The 16,856-nt window shown below is 60.3% G+C and overlaps 2 protein-coding genes across 8 annotated transcripts in view; both read left to right on the top strand.

The window, feature by feature from the left end:
- Positions 1–16,856, top strand: part of LOC123353820 (latent-transforming growth factor beta-binding protein 4-like) — a 28,369-nt gene that overhangs the window by 10,351 nt on the left and 1,162 nt on the right. Inside the window, exons 2-13 of the mRNA XM_044995233.1 lie at positions 801–857; positions 2,079–2,234; positions 4,850–4,969; positions 5,757–5,912; positions 6,753–6,905; positions 7,308–7,463; positions 9,577–9,732; positions 10,124–10,279; positions 12,670–12,825; positions 13,659–13,754; positions 15,477–15,632; positions 16,468–16,623. Of these exons, the coding sequence (XP_044851168.1) occupies positions 801–857; positions 2,079–2,234; positions 4,850–4,969; positions 5,757–5,912; positions 6,753–6,905; positions 7,308–7,463; positions 9,577–9,732; positions 10,124–10,279; positions 12,670–12,825; positions 13,659–13,754; positions 15,477–15,632; positions 16,468–16,623 (1,674 nt within the window). The remainder of the gene's footprint in view (positions 1–800; positions 858–2,078; positions 2,235–4,849; positions 4,970–5,756; positions 5,913–6,752; positions 6,906–7,307; positions 7,464–9,576; positions 9,733–10,123; positions 10,280–12,669; positions 12,826–13,658; positions 13,755–15,476; positions 15,633–16,467; positions 16,624–16,856) is intronic.
- LOC123353434 (adhesion G protein-coupled receptor E3-like) overlaps positions 14,251–16,856 on the top strand; it is a 29,124-nt gene continuing 26,518 nt past the window's right edge. For 6 of the 7 annotated variants that reach the window (XM_044994516.1, XM_044994512.1, XM_044994511.1 and 3 more), the window contains exons 1-2: positions 14,251–14,374; positions 15,477–15,632. The gene's annotated coding sequence lies outside the window, so the exon portion shown is untranslated. Of the gene's footprint in view, positions 14,375–15,476; positions 15,633–16,501; positions 16,624–16,856 lie in introns of those variants that run through there. The other variant, XM_044994510.1, reaches the window with a different exon arrangement.

Raw genomic sequence — 16,856 nt, 5'->3', positions numbered from 1 at the left:
GTGCTTCCCCTTTTCACAGCACTTCGGGCACTCGGCCCCCGGGTGCTTTAGCATCTGGTTCTTTGCACCCGCGTGTGGTTAATGACTCAGAGCAAAAGGCTATAAATAAACACCAGCAGGAGGGGGCGGATTTGGGTCGATACCTGATCGAAAAGCAGATCAACAGCAGCCTGTGTTGTGCCCCATCCCCCCCTTGGTGCTTCTCCTTTCCAAGTGGGTCTGGCCATTGCATGGACACACTGGGTGACCTTGGGTAAGTTGTTACCTTTCACTGTGCCTCAGTTTCCCCATCTGTAAAGTGGAGAGAATGCTCCTCCCTTTGCCTATTGCCATGAACTTTTTGGGTCACAGAATGACTCACTGTGTGTCTGTGCAGCACCGAGCGTGTCATGGCCCTGCTCTTGGTCAGCTCTGGGCGGCACCTGGCACAATGGGTAGGGCCGGATTTCCGATTAGGCACTATAGGCATGTGCCTGGGGATGCCGGCATTCTATGGGGGTGCATAAAAATTCAAATTTTGCCACTCTCAGGTCCCAGCACAGGGCAGGGCTAGCAAAGGGAGAGACAGCCCCACACAGCCCTGCTGCTGGAGCGCTCCTCCCTCCACACGGCAGACAGTGTCACCTCCCAGCGCTGCCAGTGAGTGTGGTCCGGGGGCAGGGCTTGGGAGTGGGTCTGTGGGGGAGTTCATGGGGCAGCTCTGGGCAGACGGGGTGGGGGGTGCTGGCATTGGGCAGAGTGGCACTGAGTGTTGTTTACCATCTGCCCATGGTGCCTCACCCTGTCTCTTTGCCTTCCAGGGCTCTGCATCGCCCTGTGCCTGTGGGGCAACATGGCCCAGAATCATAGCGTACAAGGTAAGACCGACTCCTCCGGCCTCCGCCCCCTCCAGCCCCTGTTCCTTGTGGGAGGAGAGCAGAGTCAGGGGTCTGGCGAGCTGGGAGCAGCCCCTTGGCGTGGGCGTCTTGGGGTGGGTTTACAGAGCACGGTGGGTGCATGCAGGGGAGAGGAGAAGGCCCCTGTGTAGCCCTCCCCTTCCCTTCCCAGCCCCGTGGCCAGCAGAGAATAGACCCTGGAGCCCAGGGCTCTACACTGGGGGCTGGAGTGAGGGGCAGATCCCCTTTGTAGCCAAGGGCCGGGTTATTGACCAGCCCGAATCAAACCCCTGATGGCGCAGATGTTAGAAGTGGCACTTTTGGTGCCCCCCCCCACCCTCTAAAATTGGGCTAAACTGAAACCTGGGACCCACGTGCCCACTGCACCTGCCTGGATGGATACCAGCGGAGGGGGAATGGCTTCTTCACCGACCCAACAGAGACCTGTGACGGTAACGGGGCTCCCACGTTGTCCTGGGGGGGCTGGGACAGAGGAGGGCATTAAGGGCCGGAGCAGCCAACTCCACTGACTCCAGGGCCTGTTGCGGGTGCTCAGCCCAGCTGGGGAATGAGGGGGGCAGCAGCACGGGTGAGGGCCGCCCTCCTGGGGATCGAACCGGGGCCTCCAGGGTGAGCAGCAGGAGCCAGGAGAGTTGGGCTCTGTGAATGGGGCACAGGGTGGGGGGGCCCATCACACTGACCCGTCTGAATCCCAGCCTTGGCCCTAGTCAGCCCCTGGGTGTCCAGGGGCAGAAGAGCCCCACAGATCCCTGCCCAGAGGAGAGAATGGGGTAGCGCTGGCTATACTATCCCTCACCCCACCCCGCAGGGATCCAAGGAGGGAGGGGGGCAGAGGAGAGGCAGCTGGTCACCCCTCCCCAAACACACAGGGAGCCTGGAGCCCCAGGGGGACGTCTCCCCACCCTCCCCTCACATGGGGGATCTGGGTGTTTGTGGGGCCGAACCTCCCCCCTCCCCCTGTATCAGGGACAGGAGGCTCGGGGTGCGGGGGGGGGGCGAAGGGGGGTGTTTCCGACATTCCAGCAGCAGAAATTAGTAACTGAGAATCAGGCCCTTAATCACTAACTGCTCAGGGCCCCGGTCACCTGGGTCCATCACCCAGCTCAGTGCGGAGGGTTGGGGGGTGATACGGGGAACATCTCCCTGCCAGGACTGTACAGAGCATCCCCTCTTGCATTACAGATATTAACGAGTGTCTGGGGCCGAGCCAGGCAGACTGCGGCCTGAACGCACACTGCATAAACGTGCCTGGGAGATACTACTGCACCTGCAGTGATGGCTACGAGTTCAGCTCTGGGAAAGCCAAATTCAGGGACGTGAGGGAGAACATCTGCCGGGGTGAGCTCTCCCCTGACCCCACCTGCTGAGACCCCCCTCGCACACACAAATGCTCCTTCCAGGCCTGGCGCAGCACCGGGGCTGCTGCCGTCGTTGGCAGTGGCCCGAGGCCCTCAGCTGTGATGATATGTGATCCTCGCCTGCTCCTGCAGTGCATGGGGCCAGGCTCAACCCTGTGCCCGGCACTTGGATGAGGAATAAACCCTCAGGGTTAGAAACAGACCCACGGAGCAAACTCCTTGTGCTGCAGAGATGTGCTGGGGAGAGGGGAGGGGACCCTCGCTGGCCCCAGCATGCAGCATCTGGGCTGCTAGTGTCCCACTGAGCTGGGAAGGGGCCTCGTGTATGAACCATGGAAATAGCACAGTGCGCTCTGCCCCCTATGGGCCCTGGGCACAGACCGAGAGGTCTCTCTGGACTCGGAGTGCAGTGGATTTGGAGACCCCTTTGTGCTGGTGAAGCTGGCGCATGCACCAATGCCAGTCCCCTGGCAGGGGATACCCACATGCTGGTGTCTCCACCGGGGGACGCTGGAAGCTGCCAGCTGCTAAATCACTTTGTGCTGGTCCCTGTCTGTGCTCCCTGAGCCCCCTGAGTCAGCAAAGCACATGCTTAGCTCCAGCCCTGCACAGCAACGCACTTAACTCGGCTCCAGTGGGTCTAAAGTGCATGGTTGAGCTCGTGATGACAATCCCAGGCATTAAAAAAAATCAGATCAGCTTAGAAAATCACGAGCTTTAGAAAGACCAATGAGCAAAGGGGCAGTGTGTGGATTGAATTGAATTGGGGCAAATTCAAAGCAGATACAAGGAAATACTCCTCCACCTGAGGCAGCATTAGCCTCTGGAACTCACTGCCACTGCGGCAAGGGAGCTGTGAATGTGTCGTTTTAAAGAGGGACTGGCTATTTCTATGGCCATGGCTAAACTTGCAAATTTGCAGCACTGCAGCAGGGTGTGAAAACACACCCTCTCCAGCGCTGCAAATTGCAGCACTGCAAAGCGCCAGTGTGGTCAAAGCCCCAGCGCTGTCCGTTATTCCCCACAGGGAGGTGGAGTACAGACAGCGCTGGGAGAGCTCTCTCCCAGCGCTGGCGCTTTGACTACACTTAGCGCTTCAAAGCGCTGCCGCGGCAGCGCTTTGAAGTGCAAGTGTAGCCATAGCCTCAGGGGAATGACAATGCCTGGAGCTGTGCTAGTTAATGGACAATAACTCTGGGAGGGAGAGAAAAGCTCCCACTTCAGGGCTTAAGCTTGTCACACACAGGGGCGGCTCTAGGCACCAGCAAAGCAAGCACCTGCTTGGGGCAGCCCATTTGCAGGGGCGGCAGAACTAACAGGGGGCTCTGGGAGCTGTATTTCCTTGGTTAGCTCCCTGCCTATAGAGCCAGCCCTGGAGCAGGGAAAGAACTACATTTCCCAGCACTCCCTTGGTCACTACCGACTGGAAAGGAAGGAGGGGGACCTCATGCAGCAGCCTGCTGGGAGTGCTGTGACTTGTAGGGAGACCATACTTTAACATTCAAAAAACAGGACACTCCAGGGGGAGGGAAGCCCCCCCTGCCACCATCCACTCCCTCTGACTGCCCCCCACAGAAACCCCAACCCATCCTACCCCCCCCCCCGCTCCCTGATTGCCCCCTCCTGGGACCCCTGCCCCTACTTCATTTCTCCCAAATCCAATATACTGATCCACTGTAACTTGCTGTAGAAAAAGTAGGATAAAATTGAGCAAGAAATGCTTCCCAGTGGTTATTAGGACTGGAATTGCTATTTTCAAAAGCCATTGCCTTTTTTGTTTGTTTGTTTGTTTGTTTAAAAGGAAGACAGTGATATTGCATTGGCAAATTCCCCAGAGAAAGAAAGAGTGGAACAAAAGAATAATAAAGGCACCTCAACTTTTCCTCATTTGTGTAGGACAGTCTTATAATATGCATCCAGATATCCTCCAATCACACAAGCTGAAAATTTTTCCACTTTACTGCAGTTCTGTAACCATATGGGAACCAATCCTGTCTGTGTTCTGTGCACATCCAAAATTCCTGCTGAATGACCCCCCCTGGGAGCGAGTTACCGGTGACCCAGGGCTGCAGCGGAAGGAGGGTGCAGGTGTCGGGGGGAGAGCCCAGGACTGGGGCTGCAGGCGGGTGTGGGAGGGCGCTGGTAGGGGGGAAGAGGGAAGCACAGCGCTGGGGCGGCAGGGGCTGTGGGTGGGGGGAAGAGCCCAGGGCTGGGGCAGCAGAGGAGTGCAGCGGGGAGCCCAGGGCTGGGACGGGGGGCAGCCAAAATTTTTTTTGCTTGGGGCGGCAAAAAACCTAGAGCCGGCCCTGGTCACACGAGCCCCCTAGCCCGCAAGCAGGTCCAGGAAAGCCCCTTGCAGACGTAAAGTGAGAGCTTGTGATGCTAACACAGTTTTCAATGCACCATATTCTCAACTGGCTGTTCTGCTGCCAGAGCAGCCAAGTGTAGCCTGAGCGTAGTTGAGAATCAGGCCTGTGACTGCTAAGCTCCCAGGGGCCCGGTCACCTGGGTCCCATCACCCAGCTCAGTATAGGTGGGTGGTACAGGAACATCTCCCTGGTAGGAATGTGCAGAACATCCCCTCTTGTGTTGCAGTTATTGACGAGTGCCAGGGACACGCAAACTGCATCAATGTGCCTGGGAATTATTTCTGCAAATGCATCGATGGCTATGGGAAAGCCAAGGTCACGCACACGAGTGAGAACAGCTGCCAGGGTGAGCTCTCCCCTGGCCCCACCTGCTGAGACCCGCCCTTGCACACACAAATTCTCCTTCCAGCCCTGGTGCTGCACAGGAGCTGCTGCCAGCTTTGGCAGTGGCCTAAGGTTGTCAGCGAGGCTGTGATGAGCTGTGACCCTCACCTGCTCCCGCAGAGCATGGGGCCGGGCTCACCCCTGTGCCTGGCGCTTGGACAGGGAATAAACCCTCGGGGTTAGAAACAAACCCACAGAGCAAACTCCTTGTGCTGCAGAGATGCGCTGGGGAGAGGGGAGGGGACCCTCGCTGGCCCCAGCACAAAGCATCTGGGCTGCTCGTGCCCCCCTGAGCTGGGAAGGGGCCTCGTGTCCGGGCCATGGAAATATCACCGTGCGCTCTTCCCCCTATGGGCCCTGGTGAGGAGAGAATAGCCACAGCACAGTGTGCCCCAGCCCCACCCCCGATCCTCCCCATGGGTCCTGGGGGGCAGGGAATAGCTGCAGTGCTGGGCACCGGCCCCGGCCTCGGCCCCTACATCAGGCTAGGAGCAGGGCGGGTGCAGGACCCCGACAGCAGCTCCACACCAGCTGGGGTGGCCCCTTTTGCAGGGTGGGGGATTCTCAAGTGGCCATTCCGCTGCCAGAACAGCCTAGTGCCGCCTGAGTGTAGCTGAGAACCAGGCCTGTGATTGTTACGCATCCAAGGGCCTGGTCGCTTGGGTTCCGTCACCCAGCTCAGTACAGGTGGGTGATACAGGAACGTCTCCCTGGCAGGACTGTATAGAATATCCCCTCTTGTGTTGCAGATATTGACGAGTGTCAGGGCCCGAGCCCGGCAAACTGCGGACCCCACGCAAACTGCACCAACGTGCCTGGGAGTTACTACTGCACCTGCATCGTTGGCTACGAGCCCAGCTCTGGGAAAGCCAAGTTCACACACGCGAGTGAGAACAGCTGCCAGGGTGAGCTCTCCCCTGGCTCCCACCTGCTGAGAACCCCCGCCTCGCACACAAAATGCTCATTCCAGGCCTGTCGCTGCACCATGGTGGCTGCTCGCTTTGGCAGTAGCCCAGAGTCATCAGTGAAGCTGTGATGAGATGTGACCCTCACCTGCTCCCGCAGAGCATGGGTCCGAGTTCATACCTCTGCCTGGCACTTGGTTGGGGGTTAAACAGACCCACACAGCAAACTCCTTGTGCTGCAGAGATGCGCTGGGGAGACGGGAGGGGACACTCGCTGGCCCCAGCATGCAGCATCTGGGCTGCTAGTGTCCCATTGAGCTGGGAAGGGGCCTCGTGTATGAACCACGGAAATAGCACAGTACACTCTGCCCCCTATGGGCCCTGGTGAGAAGAGAATAGCCACAGCACAGTGTGCTCCAGCCGTGCCCTCGATCCTCCCCCATAGGTGCTGGGGGCAGGGAATAGCTGAAGTACAGGGCACCATGATGACACCCTGAATCTTCCCGCTTTTGGTCCTGGGGGGGCAGGAAATAGCTGCAGTTCTGGGCACCCCGACCTCAGCCTCTACATCAGGGGCTAGGAGCAGGGTGGGTGCAGGACCCCTACAGCAGCATCATAACCAGCTGGGGTGGCCCCTTTTTCAGGGTGGGGAATTCTCAAGTGGCCGTTCCCTGCCAGAGCAGCCTAGTGCCGCCTGAGTGTAGCTGAGAACCAGGCCTGTGATTGTTAAGCTGCTGGGGGCCCGGTCGCCTGGGTCTCGTCACCCAGCTCAGTACAGGTGGGGGATACAGGAACGTCTCCCTGGCAGGACTGTACAGAACATCCCCTCTTGTGTTGCAGATATTGACGAGTGTCAGGGCCCGAGCCCGGCAGACTGCGGACCCCACGCAAACTGCACCAACACGCCTGGGAGTTACTACTGCACCTGCATCGATGGCTATGAGCCCAGCTCTGAAGCCCAGTTCACACAATCGAGTGAGAACAGCTGCCAGGGTGAGCTCTCTTCTAGCCCCACCTTCTGAGACACCCCCTCGCACACACAAATGCTCATTCCAGGTCTGGTGCAGCACCAGGGTTTTTTCTGGCTTTGGCAGTGGCCCGAGGGCGCCAGCCAGGCTGTAACGAGACATGACCCTCACCTGCTCCCGGAGACCCCCTACAGCAGCTCCACATTCAGCTGGGGTGGCCCCTTTTCTAGGGTAAAGGATTCTCAAAGGGCCGTTCCGCTGCCAGAGCAGCCTAGTGCTGCTTGAGTGCAGCTGAGAGTCAGGACTGTGATTGTTCAGCTTCCAGATACCTGGTTGCTTGGGTCCCGTCACACAGCTCAGTACAGGTGGGCAATGCAGGAACGTCTCCCTGGAAGGACTGTACAGAATATCCCCTCTTGTGTTGCAGATATTGACGAGTGTCAGGGCCTGAGCCCGGCAGACTGTGGACCCCACGCAAACTGCGCCAACGTGCCCGGGAGTTACTACTGCATCTGCATCATTGGCTACGAGCCCAGCTCTGGGAAAGCCAAGTTCACACACGCGAGTGAGAACAGCTGCCAGGGTGAGGTCTCCCCTGGCTCCCACCTGCTGAGACCCCCCCCCCTTGAACACAAAATGCTCATTTCAGGCCTGGCGCTGCACCATAGTGGCAGCTCGGTTTGGGAGTAGCCCGAGGTCGTCAGTGAGGCTGTGATAAGATGTGACCCTCACCTGCTACCGCAGAGCATGGGGCCAACTTCACACCTCTGCCCGGCGCTTGGATGGGGGATAAACAGACCCACAAAGCAAACTCCTTGTGCTGCAAAGATGCGCTGGGGAGAGGGGAGGGGACCCTCACTGGCCCCAGCACGCAGCATCTGGGCTGCTAGAGTCCCCCTGAGCTGGGAAGGGGCCTCGTGTATGAACCATGGAAATAGCACCGTGCGCTCTGCCCCCTATGGGCCCTGGTGAGGAGAGAATAGCCACAGCACAGTGTGCTCCAGCCATGCCCCCGGTCCTCCCCCATAGGTCGTGGGGGCAGGGAATAGCTGAAGTACAGGACACCATGATCAGGGGGCTCTCTAGAGATTTCACCGCCCCAAGCACGGTGGCACACCGCAGGGGGCGCTCTACCAGTCGCCGGTCCCGTGGCTCCGGTGGACCTCCCGCAGGCACGCCTGCGGATGCAACACCCCAGCCGCGGGAGCAGCGGACCCGCCGCAGGCACGCCTGCGGGAGGTCCACCGGAGCTGCCTGCCGCCCTCCCAGCAACCGGCAGAGCGCTCCCCGCTGCACAGCGCCCCAAGCACGCGCTTGACGTACTCGGCCCTGGAGCCGTCCCTGACCATGATGACACCCCGAATCTTCCCGCTTTTGGTCCTGGGGGGCAGGGAATAGCTGCAGTTCTGGGCACCCCGACCTCAGCCTCTACATCAGGGGTTAGGAGCAGAGTGGGTTCAGGAACCCTACAGCAGCTCCCCACCAGCTGGGGTGGCTCCTTTTGCAGGGTGGGGGATTCTCAAATGGCCATTCCCTGCCAGAGCAGCCTAGTGCCGCCTGAGTTTAGCTGAGAACCAGGCCTGTGATTGTTAAGCTGCTGGGGGCCCGGTCGCCTGGGTCCCGTCACCCAGCTCAGTACAGGTGGGTGATACAGGAACGTCTCCCTGGCAGGACTGTACAGAACATCCCCTCTTGCCTTGCAGATATTGACGAGTGTCTGGACCCGAGCCCGGCAGACTGCGGACCCCATGCAAACTGTGCCAACGTGCCCGGGAGTTACTACTGCAGCTGCATTGTTGGCTTCGATCCCAACTCTGGGAAAGTCAACTTCACACACGCGAGTGAGAACAGCTGCCAGGGTGAGCTCTCCCCTGGCCCCACTTGCTGAGACCCCCCCGTCGCACACAAAATGCTCATTCCAGGCCTGGTGCTGCACCATGGTGGCTGCTCGCTTTGGCAGTAGCCCGAGGTCGTCAGTGAAGCTGTGATGAGACGTGACCCTCACCTGCTCCCGCAGAGCATGGGTCCAAGTTCACACCTGTGCCCGGCGCTTGGATGGGGGATAAACAGACCAGCACAGCAAACTCCTTGTGCTGCAGAGATGCGCTGGGGAGAGGGGAGGGGACCCTCGCTGGACCCAGTGCGCAGCATTTCGGCTGCTAGTGTCCCACTGAGCCTGGGAAGGGGCCTCGTGTCTGGGCCATGGAAATAGCACAGTGCGCTCTGCCCCCTATGGGCCCTGGTGAGGAGAGAATAGCCACAGCACAGTGTGCTCCAGCCGTGCCCTCGATCCTCCCCCATAGGTCGTGGGGGCAGGGAATAGCTGAAGTACAGGGCACCATGATGACACCCCGAATCTTCCCGCTTTTGATCCTGGGGGGCAGGGAATAGCTGCAGTTCTGGGCACCCCGGCCGCAGCCCCTACATCAGGGGCTAGGAGCAGGGTTGTGGCAGGACCCCGACAGCAGCTCCCCACCAGGTGGGGTGGCCCCTTTTGCAGGGAGGGGGATTCTCAAGTGGACGTTCCCTGCCAGAGCAGCCTAGTGCCGCCTGAGTGTAGCTGAGAACAAGGCCTGTGATTGTTAAGCTGCTGGGGGCCCGGTCGCCTGGGTCCCATCACCAAGCTCAGTACAGGTGGGTGATACAGGAACGTCTCCCTAGCAGGACTGTACCTAATATCCCCTCTTGTGTTGCAGATATTGACGAGTGTCAGGGCCCGAGCCCGACAGACTGCGGACCCCACGCAAAGTGCACCAACGTGGCTGGGAGTTACTACTGCACTTGCATCGATGGCTATGGGCCCAGCTCTGGGAAAGCCAAGTTCACACACGCGAGTGAGAACAGCTGCCAGGGTGAGCTCTGCACTGGCCCCACCTGCTGAGACTCCCCCCTCGCACACACAAGTGCTCGTTCCAGGTCTGGTGCTGCACCAGGGCTTTTTCTGGCTTTGACAGTGGCCCGAGGGCGTCAGCGAGGCTGTGATGATACATGACCCTCACCTGCTCCCGCAGACCCCCTACAGCAACTGAGGTGGCACCTTTTGTAGGGTAAAGGATTCTCAAGGGGCCGTTCCACTGTCAGAGCAGCCTAGTGCTAATTCTGTGCAGCTGAGAGTCAGGCCTGTGATTGTTAAGCTCCCAGGGGCCTGGTCGCTTGGGTCCGATCACCCGGGTCTGTACAGGTGGGTGATGCAGGAACATCTCCCTGGCAGGACTGTACCTAATATCCCCTCTTGTGTTGCAGAAATTGATGAGTGTCAGGGCCCAAGCCCGGCAGACTGTGGACCCCACGCAAACTGCGCCAACATGCCCGGGAGTTACTACTGCACCTGCATCGTTGGCTACGAGCCCAGCTCTGGGAAAGCCATGTTCACACATGCGAGTGAGAACAGCTGCCATGGTAAGCTCTCCTCTGGCCCCACCTGCTGAGACCCCGCCCCCTCGCACACAAACTGCTCGTTCCAGGCCTGGTGCTGCACCATGGTGGCTGCTCGCTTTGGCAGTAGCCCGAGGTCGTCAGTGAAGCTGTGATGAGACGTGATCCTCACCTGCTCCCGCAGAGCATGGGGCCGACTTCACACCTCTGCCCGGCGCTTGGATGGGGGATAAACAGACCCACACAGCAAACTCCTTGTGCTGCAGAGATGCGCTGGGGAGGGGGGAGGGGACCTTCGCTGGCCCCAGCACGCAGCATCTGGGCTGCTAGTGCCCCGCTGAGCCTGGGAAGGGGCCTCGTGTATGAACCATGGAAAAAGCACAGTGCGCTCTGCCCCCTATGGGCCCTGAGGAGGAGAGAATAGCCACAGCACAGTGTGCTCCAGTCCTGCCCCCGATCCTCCCCCATAGGTTGTGGGGGCAGGGAATAGCTGAAGTACAGGGCACCATGATCAGGTGCCTCTCTAGCGATTTCGCCGCCTGAAGCACGGTGGCACGCCGCAGGGGGCGCTCTACCGGTCGCCGGTCCCATGGTTCCGGTGGACCTCCCGCAGGCACGCCTGCGGATGCACCACCCCAGCCGCGGGAGCTGCGGACCCACCGCAGGCACGCATACGGGAGGTCCACCGGAGCCGCCTGCCGCCCTCCCGGCGACCGGCAGAGTGCCCCCCGCGGCATGCCGCCCCAAGCACGCGCCTGACGTACTCGGCCCTGGAGCCGCCCCTGACAATGATGAGACCCTGAATCTTCCCGCTTTTGGTCCTGGGGGGCAGGGAATAGCTGCAGTTCTGGGCACCCCGACCTCAGCCTCTACATCAGGGCTGCGAGCAGAGTGGGTTCAGGAACCCTAGAGCATCTCCCCACCAGCTGGGGTGGCCCCTTTTGCAGGGTGGGGGATTCTCAAATGGCCGTTCCCTGCCAGAGCAGCCTAGTGCCGCCTGAGTGTAGCTGAGAACCAGGCCTGTGATTCTTAAGCTGCTGGGGGCCCGGTCGCCTGGGTCCCGTCACCCAGCTCAGTACAGGTGGGTGATACAGGAACGTCTCCCTGCCAGCACTGTACAGAATATCCCCTCTTGTCTTGCAGATATTAACGAGTGTCAGGGCCCAAGCCCGGCAGACTGTGGACCCCACGCAAACTGCACCAACGTGCCCGGGAGTTACTACTGCAGCTGCATCGTTGGCTACGAGCCCAGCTCTGGGAAAGTCAAGTTCACACACGCGAGTGAGAACAGCTGCCATGGTGAGCTCTCCTCTGGCCCTACCTGCTGAGACACCACCGTCGCACACAAACTGCTCGTTCCAGGCCTGGTGCTGCACCATGGTGGCTGCTCGCTTTGGCAGTAGCCCGAGGTCGTCAGTGAAACTGTGATGAGACGTGACCCTCACCTGCTCCCGCAGAGCATGGGGCCGACTTCACACCTCTGCCCGGCGCTTGGATGGGGGATAAACAGACCCACACAGCAAACTCCTTGTGCTGCAGAGATGCGCTGGGGAGAGGGGAGGGGACCTTCGCTGGCCCCAGCACGCAGCATCTGGGCTGCTAGTGTCCCACTGAGCTGGGAAGGGGCCTCGTGTATGAACCATGGAAATAGCACAGTGCGCTCTGCCCCCTATGGGCCCTGGTGAGGAGAGAATAGCCACAGCACAGTGTGCTCCAGCCATGCCCCCGATCCTCCCCCATAGGTCGTGGGGGCAGGGAATAGCTGAAATACAGGGCACCATGATCAGGGGCCTCTCTAGAGATTTCGCCGCCCGAAGCACGGCGGCATGCTGCAGGGGGCGCTCTACCGGTCGCCGGTCCCATGGTTCCGGTGGACCTCCCGCAGGCACGCCTGCGCATGCACCACCCCAGCCACGGGAGCAGCGGACCCACCGCACGCAAGCCTGCGGGAGGTCCACCGGAGCCGCCTACCGCCCTCCCGGCGACTGGCAGAGCACCCCCCGCGGCATGCCGCCCCAAGCTCGCGCTTGACGTACTCGGCCTTGGAGCGCCCCTAACCATGATGAGACCCCAAATCTTCCCGCTTTTGGTCCTGGGGGGCAGGGAATAGCTGCAGTTCTGGGCACCCCGACCTCAGCCTCTACATCAGGGCTAGGAGTAGGGTGGGTTCAGGAACCCTACAGCAGCTCCCCACCAGCTGGGGTGGCCCCTTTTGCAGGGTGGGGGATTCTCAAATGGCCGTTCCCTGCCAGAGCAGCCTAGTGCCGCCTGAGTGTAGCTGAGAACCAGGTCTGTGATTGTTAAGCTGCTGGGGGCCAGGTCGCCTGGGTGCCGTCACCCAGCTCAGTACAGGTGGGTGATACAGGAACGTCTCCCTGGAAGGACTGTACAGAACATCCCCTCTTGTGTTGCAGATATTGACGAGTGTCTGGACCCGAGCCCGGCAGACTGCGGACCCCACGCAAACTGTACCAACGTGCCCGGGAGTTACTACTGCAGCTGCATCGTTGGCCACGAACCCAGCTCTGGGAAAGCCAGGTTCACACACGCGAGTGAGAACAGCTGCCAGGGTGAGCTCTCCCCTGGCCCCACCTGCTGAGACCCCCCCTCGCACACAAAATGCTCATTCCAGGCCTGTCGCTGAACCATGGTGGCTGATCGCTTTGGCAGTAGCCCGAGGTCGTCAGTGAAGCTGTGATGAGACTTTACCCTCACCTGCTCCCGCAGAGCATGGGTCCCAGTTCATACCTCTGCCTGGCGCTTGAATGGAGGATAAACAGACCCACACAGCAAATTCCTTGTGCTGCAGTTGTGCGCAGGGGATAGGGGAGGGTACCCTCGCTGGCCCCAGCGCGCAGCATCTGGGCTGCTAGTGTCCCACTGAGCTGGGAAGGGGCCTCGTGTATGAACCATGGAAATAGCACTGTGCGCTCTGCCCCCTATGGGCCCTGGTGAGGAGAGAATAGCCACAGCACAGTGCGCTCCAGCCATGCCCTCGATCCTCCCCATAGGTCCTGGGGGCAGGAAATAGCTGAAGTACAGGGCACCATGATGACACCCTGAATCTTCCCGCTTTTGGTCCTGGGGTGCAGGGAATAGCTGCAGTTCTGGGCACCCCGACCTCAGCCTCTGCATCGGGGTTAGGTGCAGGGTGGGTGCAAGACACCTACAGCAGCTCCCCACCAGCTGGGGTGGCCCCTTTTGCAGGGTGGGGGATTCTCAAGTGGCCGTTCCCTGCCAGAGAAGCCTAGTGCCGCCTGAATGTAGCTGAGAACCAGGTCTGTGATTGTTAAGCTGCTGGGGTCCCGGTCGCCTAGTTCCCGTCACCCAGCTCAGTACAGGTGGGTTATACAGGAATGTCTCCCTGGCAGGACTGTACAGAACATCCCCTCTTGTCTTGCAGATATTGACGAGTGTCTGGGCCCGAGCCCGGCAGACTGCGGACCCCACGCACACTGCACCAACGTGCCTGGGAGTTATTATTGCACCTGCATCGTTGGCTACGATCCCAGCTCTGGGAAAGCCAAGTTCACACACGCGAGTGAGAACAGCTGCCAGGGTGAGCTCTCCACTGGCCCCACCTGCTGAGACTACCCCCCCTCGCACACACAAATGCTCGTTCCAGGTCTGGTGCTGCACCGGGGCTTTTTCTGGCTTTGGCAGTGGCCCGAGGGCATCAACGAGGCTGTGATGAGACATGACCCTCACCTGCTCCCGCAGACCCCCTACAGCAGCCCCACAGCAGCTGGGGTGGTCCCTTTTGTAGAGTAAAGGATTCTAAAGGGGCCGTTCCGCTGCCAGAGCAGCCTAGTGCTAATTGAGTGCAGCTTAGAGTCAGGCCTGTGATTGTTAAGCTCCCAGGGGCCTGGTCGCTTGGGTCCCGTCACCCAGCTCAGTACAGGTGGACGATGCAGGAACGTCTCCCTGGCAGGACTGTACAGAGCGTCCCCTTTTGTGTTGCAGATATTGATGAATGTCAGGGCTCGAGCCCGACAAACTGCGGACCCTACGCAAACTGCACCAACGTTCCTGGGAGTTACTACTGCACCTGCATCGTTGGCTACGATCCCAGCTCTGGGAAAGCCAAGTTCACACACGCGAGTGAGAACAGCTGCCAGGGTGAGGTCTCCCCCGGCCCCACCTGCTGAGTCCCCCCCACCCCCTCGCACACAAACTGCTCGTTCCAGGCCTGGTGCTGCACCATGGTGGCTGCTCGCTTTGGCAGTAGCCCGAGGTCGTCAGTGAAGCTGTGATGAGACGTGATCCTCACCTGCTCCCGCAGAGCATGGGGCCGACTTCACACCTCTGCCCGGCGCTTGGATGGGGGATAAACAGACCCACACAGCAAACTCCTTGTGCTGCAGAGATGCGCTGGGGAGGCGGGAGGGAACACTCACTGGCCCCAGCACGCAGCATCTGGGCTGCTAGTGTCCCCCTGAGCTGGGAAGGGGCCTCGTGTATGAACCATGGAAATAGCACAGTGTGTTCTGCCCCCTATGGGCCCTAGTGAGGAGAGAATAGCCACAGCACAGTGTGCTCCAGCTATGCCCCCGATCCTCCCCCATAGGTCCTGGGGGTAGGGAATAGCTGAAGTACAGGGCACCATGATCAGGGGCCTCTCTAGAGATTTCACCGCCCGAAGCACGGTGGCACACCGCAGGGGGCGCTCTACCGGTCGCCGGTCCCATGGTTCCGGTGGACCTCCCGCAGGCACGCCTGCGCATGCACCACCCCAGCCGCGGGAGCAGCGGACCCACCGCAGGCACGCCTGTGGGAGGTCCACCAGAGACGCCGGCCGCCCTCCCGGCGACCAGCAGAGCGCCCCCTGCGGCATGCCGCCCCAAGCACGCGCTTGACGTACTCGGCCCTGGAGCCGCCCCTGACCATGATGACACGCCGAATCTTCCCGCTTTTGGTCCTGGGGGGCAGGGAATAGCTGCAGTTCTGGGCACCCCGACCTCAGCCTCTACATCAGGGCTAGGAGCAGAGTGGGTTCAGGAGCCCAACAGCAGCTCCCCACCAGCTGGGGTGGCCCCTTTTGCAGGGTGGGGGATTCTCAAATGGCCGTTCCCTGCCTGAGTGTAGCTGAGAATCAGGCCTGTGATTGTTAAGCTGCTGGGGGCCCGGTCGCCTGGGTCCCGTCACCCAGCTCAGTACAGGTGGGTGATACAGGAACGTCTCCCTGGAAGGACTGTACAGAACATCCCCTCTTGTCTTGCAGATATTGACGAGTGTCTGGACCCGAGCCCGGCAGACTGCGGACCCCACGCAAACTGTGCCAACGTGCCCGGGAGTTACTACTGCACCTGCATCGATGGCTACGAGCCTAGCTCTGGGAAAGCCAAGTTCACCCACGCAAATGAGAACAGCTGCCAGGGTGAGCTCTCCCCTGGCCCCACCTGCTGAGACCCCCCGTCGCACACAAAATGCTTATTCCAGGCCTGGCGCTGCACCATGGTGGCTGCTCGCTTTGGCATTTGCCCGAGGTCATCAGTGAAGCTGTGATGAGACGTGACCCTCACCTTCTCCCGCAGAGCATGGGTCCAAGTTCACACCTCTGCCCGGCGCTTGGATGGGGGATAAACAGACCCACACAGCAAATTCCTTGTGCTGCAGTGATGGGCTGGGGAGAAGGGAGGGGACCGTTGCTGGACCCAGCGCGCAGCATTTCTGCTGCTAGTGTCCCACTGAGCTGGGAAGGGGCCTCGTGTATGAACCATGGAAATAGCACAATGCGCTCTGCCCCCTATGGGCCCTGGTGAGGAGAGAATAGCCACAGCACAGTGTGCTCCAGCCGTGCCCTCGATCCTCCCCCATAGGTGCTGGGGGCAGGGAATAGCTGAAGTACAGGGCACCATGATGACACCCCGAATCTTCCCGCTTTTGGTCCTGGGGTCCAGGGAATAGCTGCAGTTCTGGGCACCCCGACCTCAGCCTCTACATCAGGGGCTAGGAGCAGGGTGGGTGCAGGACCCCTACAGCATGCCCACAGCAGCTGGGGTGGCCCCTTTTGCAGGGTGGGGGATTCTCAAGTGGCCATTCCTTGCCAGAGCTGCCTAGTGCCACCTGAGTGTAGCTGAGAACCAGGCCTGTTATTGTTAAGCTGCTGGGGGCCCAGTCGCCTGGCTCCCGTCACCCAGCTCAGTGCAGGTGGGTGATACAGGAACATCTCCCTAGCAGGACTGTACAGAACATCCCCTCTTGTGTTGCAGATATTGACGAGTGTCTGGGTCCGAGCCCGGCAGACTGTGGACCCCACGCAAACTGTGCCAACGTGCCCGGGAGTTACTACTGCAGCTGCATCGTTGGCTACAAGCTCAGCTCTGGGAAAGCCAACTTCACGCACGCGAGTGAGAACAGCTGCCAGGGTGAGCTCTCCCCTGGCCCCACCTGCCGAGACCCCCCCATCGCACACAAACTGCTCGTTCCGGGCCTGGTGCTGCACCATGGTGGCTGCTCGCTTTTGCAGTAGCCCGAGGTCATCAGTGAAGCTGTGATGAGACGTGACCCTCACCTGCTCCCGCAGAGCATGGGTCCGACTTCACACCTCTGCCCGGCGCTTGGATGGGGGATAAGCAGACCCACACAGAGCAAACTCCTT

The sequence above is a fragment of the Mauremys mutica genome, chromosome 20 (genome assembly GCF_020497125.1).
Source record: "Mauremys mutica isolate MM-2020 ecotype Southern chromosome 20, ASM2049712v1, whole genome shotgun sequence".
Taxonomy (NCBI): domain Eukaryota; kingdom Metazoa; phylum Chordata; order Testudines; family Geoemydidae; genus Mauremys; species Mauremys mutica.
Note: the sequence above shows the minus strand (reverse complement) of the source record. Positions and strands in the feature narration are given on the sequence as shown.